General features: G+C 37.1%; 1 protein-coding gene across 4 annotated transcripts in view; it reads left to right on the top strand.

Annotated features, from left to right (window-relative positions):
• CLYBL (citramalyl-CoA lyase) overlaps window positions 1-14,194 on the top strand; it is a 267,622-nt gene that overhangs the window by 38,651 nt on the left and 214,777 nt on the right. The window contains exon 1 of one of the 4 annotated variants that reach the window (XM_090022902.1): window positions 7,945-7,967. The exons of the other annotated variants lie outside the window; for them this stretch is intronic. Within the exon in view, the coding sequence (XP_089879028.1) occupies window positions 7,960-7,967 (8 nt within the window). The 5' untranslated portion in view covers window positions 7,945-7,959. Of the gene's footprint in view, window positions 1-7,944; window positions 7,968-14,194 lie in introns of those variants that run through there. 4 annotated transcript variants of the gene reach the window in all.

Here is a 14,194-nt window from a genome sequence, read left to right as displayed (position 1 = left end):
AGGAGGGAATGCCAGGAGGACCCTGGTTTGGGTCCGTGCTGGTGGGTCAAGGAAAGGAGGGGGAATTAAACCCCCTCCCTGGCCAGTCCACTTGAGGCTACTGCTAGGGCTAGCCATGCCCCAGCTGCTGGAGCAGTGGGTAGAGAAATGCCTGATGGGCTGCTGCGCCCCTGCCTGGCAGACCCTGTTGTGCTCCATGCTGGTGGAACAGGGAAGTGAGGGAGGAGAATAAACCTCTTCCCTGCCCCCTTCACCCTGGGGGAAGTCAGTGTCTGGCCACGCCCCCACCCCTGTCAGCCCCTGCTCTAGCTAGGGAGCAGAGGGGTGGGGCCAGCCCTGCTCTACTGGAGCAGAGAGCACAGCCCAGGCTAGGGCTGAAGGGGATGCTGGGATGCTGGGGGACTCTGGTTTAACTTAAACCAGGAAGGGGTCTGTGACAGAAGTTCCATAAACTGGTTTGAGCTCAATCAGTTTAGTCTGATACTACATTCAACCAGGTTTATCTTAAACTGGTTTCAGCTGGTTTGAAACTGGTTTATGTGCACTGAATTGATGTTTTGTTACACCAGTTTCTGATCACTTAAAATGGTTTATGTGTAACTTCTGTTCCTGGCCTATAACACAGGAATCAGAGGAGCATGGCCCATCTGAGTGGCTCATCTCCAAACTGCCCCTACGCAAGTCAGAGCGAAAGCCATGTGCTGAAAAGAATGGCACAGCAGTTGTAGTCTTTCAAGTTGCCCAGAAGCAAAAGGCATCGCGCCTGAGCTGGGCACAGTGCATCGCAGTGCTTCTAATGGGTAGTGGACTTCTGCATCAGCTCCTGAGGAAGGGCTGTACCTCCAAAGGCTCAGTGAAACCATCTACCTTATTGGCACAGGCAGGAGCGAATGAAGTCTTTGGAAGAGGGAAGGTTGCCAGTAGGAATACTGAAATGTGCTGAAGAAATTGGAGAGGCCAAGAGGGGGGACATTTAAATGGCTCCACAGGTGGATAATTTACAGGAGGATGAACTGGAGAAATAGGCCTCACAAAAGCATGTAAGCTTCTCTGAGAGATCTAAAACTTTACTCCTTGAGAGTTTCTCTGGTAAAATTTGCAGGTGTTTCCAATTCAAAAGGAAAGTTATGGATTCTCAAAAATAAAAAGCATATGTCCTCTAGAAATATTAATAATGATTAATATGATTAAAAATGTCACACACTGTATTGCACTTTGGAAAATGAGGGAAAAACAGATTCAGTGAGCCATATCCTCAGGTATGTAATTCACTGGAGCCAGTAAAGCTACCGAGCTGAGAATAGGTTCCCAGTGTTTTTCTGCAGAAAGCAGTTTAGCTCTAACTTTTTTTGGGGGGGGGGGCGGGGAGTATATTGCCCTCACAATTGAATACGCAAAGGGGCATCATCCAGGTTAGAAACTGGAACCGCTACTGTGTGATTTAAATTGCATGATGAATTTTAGCAAACAAAATGTGCAACTCTAATGAATGCTGAAACCTGCAATAAAATTGTGACAAACAGCCAACTGATCTTGAATATTCTACTCTTGATTTTGACATTTTTATTTTCTTAGTAGATCATATGGCAACTAACTGTTCATGGGAACTCCACTGATTTGGAGAGAGAAATCTGTGACATCCACCATAAAACTGAAAATATTCTATCAGTTTAATATTTTTCTGTAGTTTTGATATCTCAGCATTGTTACTAGTCTAGCATTTATAGGCATTTGTGCATGTGTGGTGGTGTCCTTGAAGCAGCATAAATGATGTCATTTTTTGCTGGCCACTAGATGGCAATCATACATTAAAATTAAAGTGGCATCTAAAACAGTAATGCTGTTGGAAACAGGGTTCTGGTGAATGCTTTGATGCTTTTGATCGCTAATGATAACTCTACACTGATTTTTATAGTTAGTGGCCTTGAGGGAATGAAATTCATAAATAGCAGAATATCATCAAATCTTTTCCCTTTTTTAACTTGGCATATTTTACCTTTAGCCAAAGTAAATATTTACGTGGCAATTTATGCATTTGTAAAGTAGTTGACAGTGGCAAATGGGTATCTTTCTTTTACTATTCTGACATTAGCACAGTGACAATAAAGAAAAAGGGTGGGGTGGGAAGACAAAAGCTGTCTTTTTTTCTTAAAATACATTTGTGTGCTGAATAAAACTACTTTAGGAAAGTGCATCTGAAATACTTGGCTCTTCCTTCACAATCAGCACAACCCATCAAGAGTTTAAACACTACTTCCCAGCTGTCCTCTAGCTGAGCGTATTACTTCAGCCCTAATATCCAAACATAATCCTAGGTTGCACTGTAAGTACAATTACAAAATAAAAATATCTCTGAAATTCATTGCTGGTTTTGTTAAGAAACTCTCTTTTTATTTGTTCAGTATTATTTTTAGGATGTCTCTGGCATAAATGCTGTATGTTTTTTTTTTCTTTAAAGAAGCTCCTTTATTAAATGTGAATAAATTGTCCTTTTATCAAGTTTTTGTATTTTCATGTAACGACCAGTGGAAGAATGAGTACAGAGAATACCTTGTTCCATACCTTCTGAGGAAATGAGAGAGAGCGCGAGAGAGAAAATATAACAGGATACAGACTAGAAACAATGGACAAAATTCTCTGCCAGTATAAAACTGCTATAAAACTCTGTTGTTTAGAGGAACTGAACCAGCAGAGAATTTTGTCCACAATTGTAAATCGGATGATAACTGACACCACTTTCTTTCAGAAGAGCTACATGATATCAAAGGAAATGTATATTTTACATTTGATTTAGTATACAGTTTTGCCAAAAAAAAAATGAGAGAATGTTTCAGCCAGCAGCTCCATAAAGATTAATTTGGTTGTTGTGTGATGCAGTTCGGCTTTTGTTTCTTGGTGAGATGTTCAGAGCATACATGCAAAAGTGATTCATCTCTGTACTTCTTAGCTGAGATAACAGGATTGCAAACCCTACTGTTAAGGTTAACCTGTACAGTGCATAAGGACAACAGATGGAAATTCTGGTTTGGAGCCACTGCAAAAAAATAAAAACATGTTCCAAAGGGAAAAGGATCTTGTATTTCTGTGTTTGAACCTTTGATCTTCATTCACATCTGAAGGGAAGAGTAGACCTTTTGCTGAAGACACATGGCTCTGCATCTGTGAAAACACAGCTGTATATAGCAAAACAAAACTAGTGAAAAATACAATGGTTTTGCTGTGTCAGTTTAGCTACTAATGCTTAAATTCTTTACAAATATTGTTTTTTGATGGATCTTTCAGAAACTCTTGACTTTACACTGTTGTTTACTCAAGTTTTATTCTACAGATTTTGAAGTTCATAGAAATGATGGAGAGACATCTGCTATCTAGCTTTTTAAAGCAAACTTATGAAATAGTTTGGCACATAGTCAACAATACTATTTTCCTAACTGTGTCCTAAAGAAGTTAAATGAAGATCTAAAAACCTATGGAAACAAATGGATAGAGTAGCCCTAAAAAAAGACAGCTTCAACACAAAGGAGTAATATTTAATCTGTGTCTTTGCAAAGTGATTTTTCTGTAATATAAAGTGTTTTTCCTGAAGTATCTCAAGGCATTCTTGTCATACAGGAGTATCTTCACTGTCTCTATTCATGTCTCACTACATCTTAGCATTGTGGCAGAACTGCTCTTTCCGTTTTCCACTGCTTTCTGGTGTATGCAATGAGATGTGACTATAGCAGCAATATCTTTAAACAATTGCACTGGTGCCATGTTCGTCTCATGCAGTTCACAACCGCTCTCATTCAACATCGCCGACCCTTACAATTCTATCCCAAGTCTCGCAATATTTTCCCACTCCCTCCCCCCACAACATCCTCTGTCACTGGCACACTGAGAAGAAAACTTTAAAACATTAACTGTGTATATTCGAAAAAGTAAAAAGAGCCCTCAAATTGTTCCTTTTTTTTTTTTTTTTAAATCTCTTGATTTTTTTTTTTTTAAGCCCAGCCTGTTGAATGTTGGGAGCAATGATTCATCATTTGTTTTTAATTCTTCAGGCTCCTAACTCTGCTCCTTTTCCTAGCCTTAAGACAATTTTTCACAGGTTTTTAGGTGCCTAAAAATGCAGGTGACTCGTAATGGAATTTTCTAAGGAAGGCAAGCAGGTTAGGCATCTGACTCCAATTGTAGTGAAATTACAGGTACCTAGTGTCCTTCAGTATGCACTTCATCATTAGGTGCATACATACCTTTGAAAATCTGACCCTTAGTCTCTCTAATGTCCTCTGTGCTCCTTCAGCTCAGCTGATAGTGGTCTTATCACTGTGTGTCCTTACAGTCTGGCCGTTATTGGTGCGGGAGCTTTCTCTTTTGTAGCTTCTGATATTGTGAAGATTCTTGCATTTCTCCATCCAAGTGACGCTTCATCTATTTTCCAATCTCATTTGAGTAGCTAGGTCTGCTTTCCCTTGCCTCTACTTGTTTTCTCTCTCCTCCTGGATATAATTTAATTCTTTGATTTTTTGTAATGCATTTTGTTTAAGAAATGCTATACAAAAGAGAGATGCATGTGACGATGAAGAAAGAATCGCATTATTCTCATGTATCTGGATACAAGGAGATTGAGGGATTTTGTCATCAGTCTCCCTTTAACCTTTATGCCTCTTACCAGAAGGATAATGGGGTTGATGGGTCTAAAAGAACAGGCTACTGCAATCAGAATATTAAAAAATTAATGATTGGATCTGCCACAGACTTCTTTGAGTAGTATAGTTGTGTTCCCCACTAGTAAAACAGGGACGTTACCCTTCTTTAATGCATTAATCAGTGTTTGCATAGTGCTTTGAAATCTTCATGTGGATGATGTGGGAAGGTGCAGAGCATTATCCTGTTATCCCGGGATGCGCCCCAGAACTCCATAATGCCACAGACCCAGGGTGAGGAATGTGAATTGAGAAAGCAGAAAGCTGTTCAGTAGCTCTTTGCCATAGATTTTTTTTTTCTTTACGGGAAGTAAATTGCGTACCTCCACGGCCATGCATTGCCTCCTAGTTTCCCATAATAATAATAATAATGGTTTCATTAGCAAGTGGAAAAAAGGAGAGGATTTTAAATTAGAAAAAGAAGAAGAATACTGGCAACAGTGAGAGGACAACTTTGTGTCTGCACCAAACAGAAAGTTTCCTCTTTGAAGTGATTGCTTCCCTCCTCACCCCTCCAGGAGGGAAGGGGGAAAAAAAACAATTGTAAAGATCTAAAGCGAGTGAGGAATGCTGAGCTGATGCCTTTCCTCTCCCGCGCTCCCCTCCCCCTTGGCACAGCCAGCTCAGAGTCTTAGGGTTCTGCATGTAGAGGAGCCTGCTGTAATATGGCAGTCTCTCACCATGGCCGGTGGGTGGTGGTATAGACATAAAGACAAGTAAAAGGGAAGAAATAAAGAGTTAGCTGGGGTGAATGTGGGGGTGGGGAAAAAAAACCCCTCAATACAGGCACAGCTGCTTTTAAGAAACAAAACCAACAACTGCATTTTGTTCCTGCAACAGTGGGTGTCACCACAACCTCTGCTTTTAAGGCCTTCAGTACCTTGTAGGAGAGCTGTAAAGTCTATTATTTTTTTCAGGTACAATGAATCAAGATAGTCTTTTGATGTGGCGATTGCCTAATTTTATATCCAGGGGTGAAGATTTGTCCATTTGTACTCTCCTCCATTTTTGCATAATTTTAAAATCTATTTTTGAAATAGACATGAAGTATTTGTGTGTTTAGGTGTTTAAAAAGTAAGAAACAAAGCAAAACAAAAACCGTATCCTTTCCAGTGTGTGCCTGGTGCTCTTAAAAACTTGACACCCATATAACTATTTAAAAAAAAAAAGTGTAATGATTCCTTCCTTAGCTATAGGAAATACTACCTACGCTGGGGATTGCAAAAAATAGCTATATTTATGTATTCAGCTATATATTTGGCTCAATATTGTTATCTCATAACATCATTTAACTGTTTTAATCTTCAATAGAAGTTATTAAATGGCTGTTCAGGTTCTTTCCTATACATGTGTTTGTCTAAATAATTTTACTTTAAGAATTAGTGAAAATATTGATTTCTAAAATTTCTTGCTAGTTCAGACACATTTAATTGCTAGCAGCCTGATTTTTTTTTTTTTTTTTGGTTGCTATTTTTTATTTTAAAAATAACATAGTTTGTACTATCTTCCAAAGTGGTGGGTTATCCCTGTTCCCATACTGTAACTTTGCAATGCATTCACAGCAAATTGCAGCTCTTGAAAGCAATTGAGGGTTTCTTCTAACCTTATTGAAATGCATGGATATGTTAAGTAGGAAAAAGTGTCTTCTGTTTCACTGCATATGCTGAAAAGTGCAGCTTGACTTTTCCTGAGCATTTGTTAGTCACATCCTGTTGCCCATTGTTTTGTTGTCTGTAGCTGTGAGTGCAGTTTATTTAATGTTAAAGGGCCAGCTGTTTTTCCCAATTTTTCCAGTATGATATCAGAAATAATGAGACTTAATAAAAATGACAGTGGAAAATTATCAATTGAAGGATTGTTATGCAATTCATACTTTTTATGAAATACTAAGTGAATGAATAAAAATGTGTACGATAACTCTGCCCTATTAATTTTTAAACATGTAAATATTTTTAAATGTTCCTGAGTGTTTTGCAGTTGGCTTTGTATGATTTTACTGTATTTTATATACTGCATTTTGTGTACAGTACTTGTTTCCCTTTTCTGTAAGCCCTAGAAGGTGGTCATTGGTCATTATAGGATACTTATTTCTTAAAAAAAAAAATCTGAAAGCCACAAGAAAAGCTGTTTATACAACAGACCTATTTCCAAGGTTGGAAAGGAGGAGGTGGTACCTTATTTTCAGATCATGAGTTTCTTAGGGAAAGAGAACAAATAGTCTCCTTGACAGAAAGGTGTGAACTGAATAAATTGAAAAACTATATTGGCTTTCATAGTATTAGAGTTCCAAAATGATTTTATTTAAAAAGGCATCAGAGAACAAATGTATGATGTTGTTATGGCAACTGAAATACTTAGGTTGAAATGTGCATATCTAGAACATAGGATTGTAAGAAGCCAGTAAAATAAGCTCTACATTGCATTTGGGGGGAGGGGGGTAACAAATTGAACAGTCATAACCAAATATTATTTGTCCTGCATCCATCATTCATGATTACTGTAGTAATCTGTATTTTCATATGTCTTATGATGATGAGGCTTTAATGAAACTGACTGTAAGGAGTTAGTGTTGCTGCCATTAAATGTAATTTGGGATTTAAGTTTATTATTTTTTCCCATTGACCTGTTGGAAGAGTAGTGTTTCATTACGTTTTGTATTTATTTATTCTGTTAGAACCTATAACTTAATGTTATATTCCTGGAATCACACATCTTACTGGTCCCTTTTCGGTCTGTTGTATATTCTCCCTGTTGCCTCCCTCAGGAATATCAAGGAGTGAAAATAGCTGAATGCTCTCCTTAAATCTAAGTTTTCACTCTCTATCAAGCTTTTAATTTCATTGAGTGTATGAAGCTATAAAACACGGACTTAATTTCCAGTCTAAAAACTTTGTTAAAAATGTTTATCGCCAACATTCATCGCTCTGTATTGTGACACGCTCAGGAACTAAAGCTTTTGTGCAACATCTGAACTGGATGGATTTGCCAAGTTTCAGGTTTCAGAGGCTTGCAGTACATTTGTAACTTGCTGAGGTTTTGTTCCGGAAAAGTTCATTGATTTGGATATTTTTTAAGTTGTGTTTAATAACAAGGAGATGGAGTGTTAATTTAAGAAATCTTATAGCATTTAGCAGCCTGGAGCAATGAAAAAAGGCAAATGCAACCACATAATTTGAAGTCTCAGAAGTTTGCCATCACTTATTCATAAATTGTGAACTTGATCCTACAGAGTCTTATTAAAGTGGAACTCTGCTTGAAATCAGGGGAAATTATGTCTGAGTAAGTACTACAGAATCACAGCCTGTATTTGGAAAAATTTTAAATAACTTTTTCATTGTTTTTTTTCCTTATTTTTACATGTGTTGTAAATTTGCACATTAATGACTGTGCTTTAGGTTTTCCATGAAATTACTCTGGTAATGAAGTGTTCTTAACAGGAAAAACAAGGGGGAGGAAGGGAAATATAGTTTTTAAATAATACTATATGTTTTTAAAACAAAACCGAGCAAAACTAAACCTCCTTCCAAGTGAGAATTTGTTCTTAATCTGAATTAAATCTTAACAAAAGGTTTCTGAAAAATTAAAGCTTATTTCCCTAATGTTTTGTGTCTAAGTGTTTAGTATTTTACGACCTAAAATTACTTGACATTATTTAATTGGACATGAGGGTGTAATACAGGAATTTCCGTTATGTGATGGATTAATTGTTTTTCTAATACTTTAAAGGCTGAGATCCAAACATTTTTCCATTCTGTTGCAAAATTAACTGCAATAAATCTGTCAGACCCAATTATTCATTTAAAACATTCCACACTGATTAAATCTGCACATTTGTTTTGTGTGTGTGTGAGAGTAAAAGAGTGGAGGGAAGAGGTGTGTTTAGGGAGAATTCCAGGTTTATTTTGTTACTGTTCTTTTTTAACCCCCCCCCACCTAAAACTGCGGTAGATTCAGAAACAAGTAGCTCAGTTTAGCCTGAAAAATATGATTCGTTAAATATAACATGATGAACTAAATGTGTCTTGACCCATGTCTATAAATCTCACAGACTTCCCCACCCACCCACCCTCCCCCCATATTTAAAGATTTAAGGAAACAGAAGGAAACAATATTTAGATGTTCAGTGCTAAGGGAATAGATAGTATTTTATTTCGGGTAGGTCTTTTAATAGTTTGTTGATGTTTTCGAAGGCTCTAAACAAAAGTCAGATGTGTTAACAGTCTTATTAACAATGTTAAAATGGAATTAACAGCTTGTGGATACCTCTAGAGTACAATAGCCTGCCAGCCTGCCCTGCTCCCTTATAAATTGTACCCCGCTGTCTTTCTTTTGTTTCGTGTCCAATCAGCAAACTAAAGTTTTGTTGAGACAGAAGGCAGTTCAAGTGTTTCTGCTCCATCTGAGGGGAGGAGCTAATGTGGAATTTATCATCAAACCAATCAAGGCACAGAGCTAGATAGAAGAATGACCCCCAAATCTGGAAGAAGGGCTTTCTTGACCTGCTTGGCTCCCTGACCTCTGGCTTGCCGTTTTGTCAGTTTAAAAAGCTTTTCCTATGTTGTAGTTTACTTTTATGGTCCTTTCAATGCAATAACAAAAGCTTTTGTTTATTTAAGATGTATTTTAGTTTAGATTTCTATAAATCTTTGTGACTTTCACAACACTGGTGCTTTGTAAAGATTTATCACTGTAATAGAACGGTATCTAATTTTATGTTGAAAGCATTAATGAGAAATTTTGAAACGTATTGTAAGCCAATTAGAAATATTTCTCAATTTCTTTGCCTTTGATAATTAAAACTAACAAAATCCCCTATTATTATTCAGCTCGAGTTTTTTGTATTTAGAATAGAATCTAAGAAATAGACTTTTTTATTTGTGACTTGAATTTACTACATACAATCCTCATTGAACTCCTCAGAAATTGCATTTGCTAAAGAGTTGCTGTTAGGTATAAAACTAGTTGCATAATGAAATCCTAGTTTTTATTTCATGTGACTAGAGTAATGCTGAATAATTTTTTTATAAGAAATGTATTTAAAGGGGAGAAGCATCCCAAGTAAGAAAAAGATTAAATATTTTGCACTAGTGATGGTAATTATACTTTCGTTCCTGTAGCAGGTTTCAGCCAATGATTACAAATTCCTAATTGAGCCCTGTAAAGAAGGTTAAGTATTGTGGTGCCCATTTTGTAGTCACAAAACTGTCTCAGATAGGTCATACTGTGCCCAAGGTTGCCTTCCATGTCAGTGGTAAAGCCTAAAATTAAAAACCAAATGCTTGATTCCCAGTCTTATTTTCTAACTGCTTGATCACATATATTGGGGTAATAATTTGCTAAATTGTACAGCAGATATTTAAGAATGAGTTCAGTAACTGTAGTGCTGTTAGAAACTTTTTCTAGAAAAAAAAATCAGCAAAGTTATACAGAATAAGTATTCTTTAGAATGCTGTAAGTTTTTTTCCTGGAAAATAGAACTTGCGCGGAAGAATGTGAAGTGTGCATGTGTTTAATTTGGGTTGTGGAATACAGTGGGTATACACATTGAGAGACGCAACAGTACAAGTGTACATGCCATTGGTACAGCAGGAATTTATTAAAGTTGACATTAAGACATAAGGAATTTAAAAATGGAATAGTATGCAAAATAGGTCTTCTGTTCTGTCAAATTCCGGGGAGAAGCTAGACGTTATCAAAATGACCATATTGGCTTATACAAGGAAGAGGTTATAAAGTATTAACACTTTTTTTTCTTTTGGCCAATAATTGGTTATCCTTAAGTACGATTTAACAGCTATCTTGTACTTTGAAGAATCAATACATCAGCCCTCAGTGTTTGTAACTCTTGAATGTAGAGCTACAGTAAAATATTTAAATCTAATTTATTTATAAATAGCCCTGAGTTACCTATATGAAGATACATTTGATAATATTTTTCACTTAAATGTAATTTGGTGACTTGGTTACTTAGGTTATTTTCTGTGGCCATATTAGAACAAGTCTGTGGCTATTACACCACAGCAATATCAACATATAATGGCTTCCCTCTGCAGAATCACCTGCTAAACTAAAAACTTCCTGACTAGTCCTATCTTTTCATCATCCCATGGCTTTTGCACATCTGTAGTGTTCATCATCCTGATTTCAGTATAACCATTAGATGGAAAGTTATATGAATTTCAAGATGGGCCAAATAGTATATGTCATGACATTCTGAGAATTCCCACTAGAATTGGATATTTAAAAAAATATTAAGAAACTGCATACTGCCACCACCTCCACCAGGAAGTATGCTAACATGACCTGAGGAGAATGCTAGACTTTACCTATGATTTCCATTTTGGCTGGTGATGATCATTTTGACTCAAAATATTCCAGAATTTAGGTTGTTTTATATTTCTAGGACATATGAGGTGTACATTAAGGCTTTATAAGCAGCACTACCTGAGTCTATATGCTTGGACCCAGAAAAAAAGACTTTGTGCATGGAGGTCTAGTCCAGTATAAGCTCCTTGGCTTTTAAACCAATTCCAAAGAATTGGGCCCTGCTGTCCTAAAACTTTTCTCATGTTTGCATATGCAAATGAAGCCAAGTAATTTTGGTCCCCCATTCCTCACATGTATCCTGTAAACCTTGAAGTGGACGCAAGGGAATATAATCAGCCAAATGTGGTTTATTGAACTTGTTTTAGAATGTGGCTAGAGGGGTGCTCTACTTCTAATTTGCAAAACTTGTAAAGATTATTTACCTAAGTAGTTCGTATCATAAATGCATTTTGTACTCTCAGCCTGAGAAGTATAATGGCCAGCTACCAGTGTGCACAGATTCATCTCATGTTGATCTAAATAAAACTAGAGTCTTTTTTTTCTTTTGCATACTACTGTCTCCATTTTGGAGGTTATAACTAGTGATACAGACAGATAATGTTTACTGTTATACTAAACAACTTCAGTGTCAAGCTTCTTTCTTCTGTCTTGCATATCCAGGCTATATTCATCTGCTCAGCACACCTTATTCTTCAGCTTTTGGGAACATCCACAGGGTTATTATATACATGTATCTGTAATTACTTATTTTTACTTAGTTGTTTCAGACGGTTTGCTTTATTGTGTTTATGTTTTTGGCAGAAGATTACATTTTTACTTTGGAAAATACAAACTTAAAGGAGGAAGCCTGTACAGGCTGTCCAGACCTTTTGGGTTCATCCTGCATAGGTATGCTCATTGAAGTTAAGCTGAGAATGTTCAGCTACACAGACCCAGGGTCTTAAGAGCTGTTCAGTGAATAAGGTAAAGTACAGCTTCTTATTTAAAAAAAACACTGGTACAACAGCTCTCAGGTAGGTTATTTTATGCCAGCTTTATGCAAGATAAAATTCAATATCCAGTTTACATGAAGATGTTCCTTAATGCTGAGTAACTGAAATAATAAGGATCTGTTTTAATACAAGTTTAACTTTATATTATTTATAGGATTTTCTTCAATATTATTTAGCAGAAATACAAAAAAAATTAAGCCTCTCCAAATAATTTAACCTAGTACAGTGTAAAATGTGAAGGTCACGTACGTGCTTTTTTTCTATAACAAAATATATTGTAGCTGGCTCTATTTTAAAATTTACAGAAATTGCGGAGAAAATAATTGACTATATACAATTTTATCTATTGAATGCTGTGCTTAGTAGCTGTGCTTCTGGTCTTGAGAGCTGCATTGTTTTTCGCTTTTCTGTAATATGCATCTAGAGAGTGAATAGCTGTTAACTAAATCACATGTTCATTAATTAGGAAAAATAGTTGTAGTGGGAACCAATAATGGGATTTAAACTTAAGAAAATATCTTGTGTTTATGAGAATTTTGTGTTACATTAATAATATAATAATAGTAATAATTTTATTTTTGTACCCCTTCTTAATGCAAGGTTTTTTATAAACAGCAAGGGCTAAATTTTGTCACCGCCTGTTACATCAAGCTATTTCTACAAGGTACTATGCAGTACCATGCAGAGTACCAGAATCATTATATCCACATTAGCACTGTGCTCTGTTCAGGATAGCACACCACATTTCTCAGCAGGGCTAACTAGCTCACAGGCGGGTCATACTGGTGTGACTACTGCTTCCAGATAATGCAGCTATACTACTTCTTCTACCCAAGCTAGTTTGGGTATCTGTACATAGCATTGCATTGCTCCTTGTAGACATACTCCAAGCCTGTGTGTTGTCTTATTGCTTACAATGAGATTGTAAGAGCTATGAGGTTCTATTCAACATGAATAAATATGGTAAAATAATATACATATGGGCTGTATCCTTCTAAGGAAGCCACCAATAAAACCTGTATCATAATTAATTATATTAATTTAGATAATGCCTAAGAACCAATCAGGAATGGCATACCATCATGCCAGGTATGTGCTAACACAGCCTCATTTGACAGTCTCTGCCTTACTGATTCATTACTAATCAGGTGCTGAGCATCTGCTTCAAGGGGATTTCAGTGGGAGTTGAGCAGGCTTTTCACTTTTCAGGATCAGCCCCCTAACGATACATAGGTTTTATCTCCATTTTATTGATGGGAACACTAAGGCAAACGGCAGTTATGGTTTGCTTAGAGCTGCACAGCAAGTCTGTAGCAGAGCCTGAAAAAGAACCTCGATTTCCTCATCCCCAAATGTGTGTTTTAATAATTTTAATTATATAACATTTCCATTCCTGTAAGCTACCTAATGATGAATAATAATGAAAACGTGGCAAGGTTTCTCTTTATTTTCTTGCCCCTTTCACTTTTATAAGTTTTAAGAGTACAGGAGCTTATATTAAAGTTTTACACACTTCGTGAAGAACAGCTTGGTCTATATACTTTTAACATCTGTTAATTCCATATACAAGGCTGTGTGTAATATTTTTAAGAATAAATTCTTCTCTTGGTGGCCATAAATTGCTCCCAGTAATGTGAGTAAGATTTACATGAGTAAACTGAAAGAATAAATTCCTTCCCAAGCTAAACCACACAAGTTTTAAAAGAAGTTTAGTACAAAGGGGGGACTTTTTTAACTTCAAAATACACTTTCAAAGTTTCATAGTTTCTAGGGTCAGAAGGGACCTGAGCAGATCATCGAGTCCGACCCCCTGCCATGGCAGGAAAGAGTACTGGGGTCAAATTACCCCAGCAAGGTGTACATCCAACCTCCTCTTAAAGACCCCCAATGGTAGGAGCCAGCACCACTTCTCTTGGAAGTTGGTTCCAGATCCTAGCCACCCTGACCGTGAAGTAGCACCTCCTGATATCTAGCCTGAATCTACCTTCTGCCAGCTTGTGACTGTTAGTCCTGGTCACTCCTGGCGGTGCTCGGGGGAACAGGGACCTCCCCAGCGTTGCTGGTCCCCTCTGACAAGTTTGTAACAGGCAACTAGATCCCCCCTCAGCCTTCTCTTGTGGAGGCTGAACTCTCCTCGTAGGGCCTGCCCTGCTGCCCCCGATCATGTGAGTGGCCTTCCTCTGGACC

This window comes from Crocodylus siamensis, chromosome 1 (genome assembly GCF_052110815.1).
Source record: "Crocodylus siamensis isolate JL-2025a chromosome 1, ASM5211081v1, whole genome shotgun sequence".
In the NCBI taxonomy this organism is placed as follows: domain Eukaryota; kingdom Metazoa; phylum Chordata; order Crocodylia; family Crocodylidae; genus Crocodylus; species Crocodylus siamensis.
Note: the sequence above shows the minus strand (reverse complement) of the source record. Positions and strands in the feature narration are given on the sequence as shown.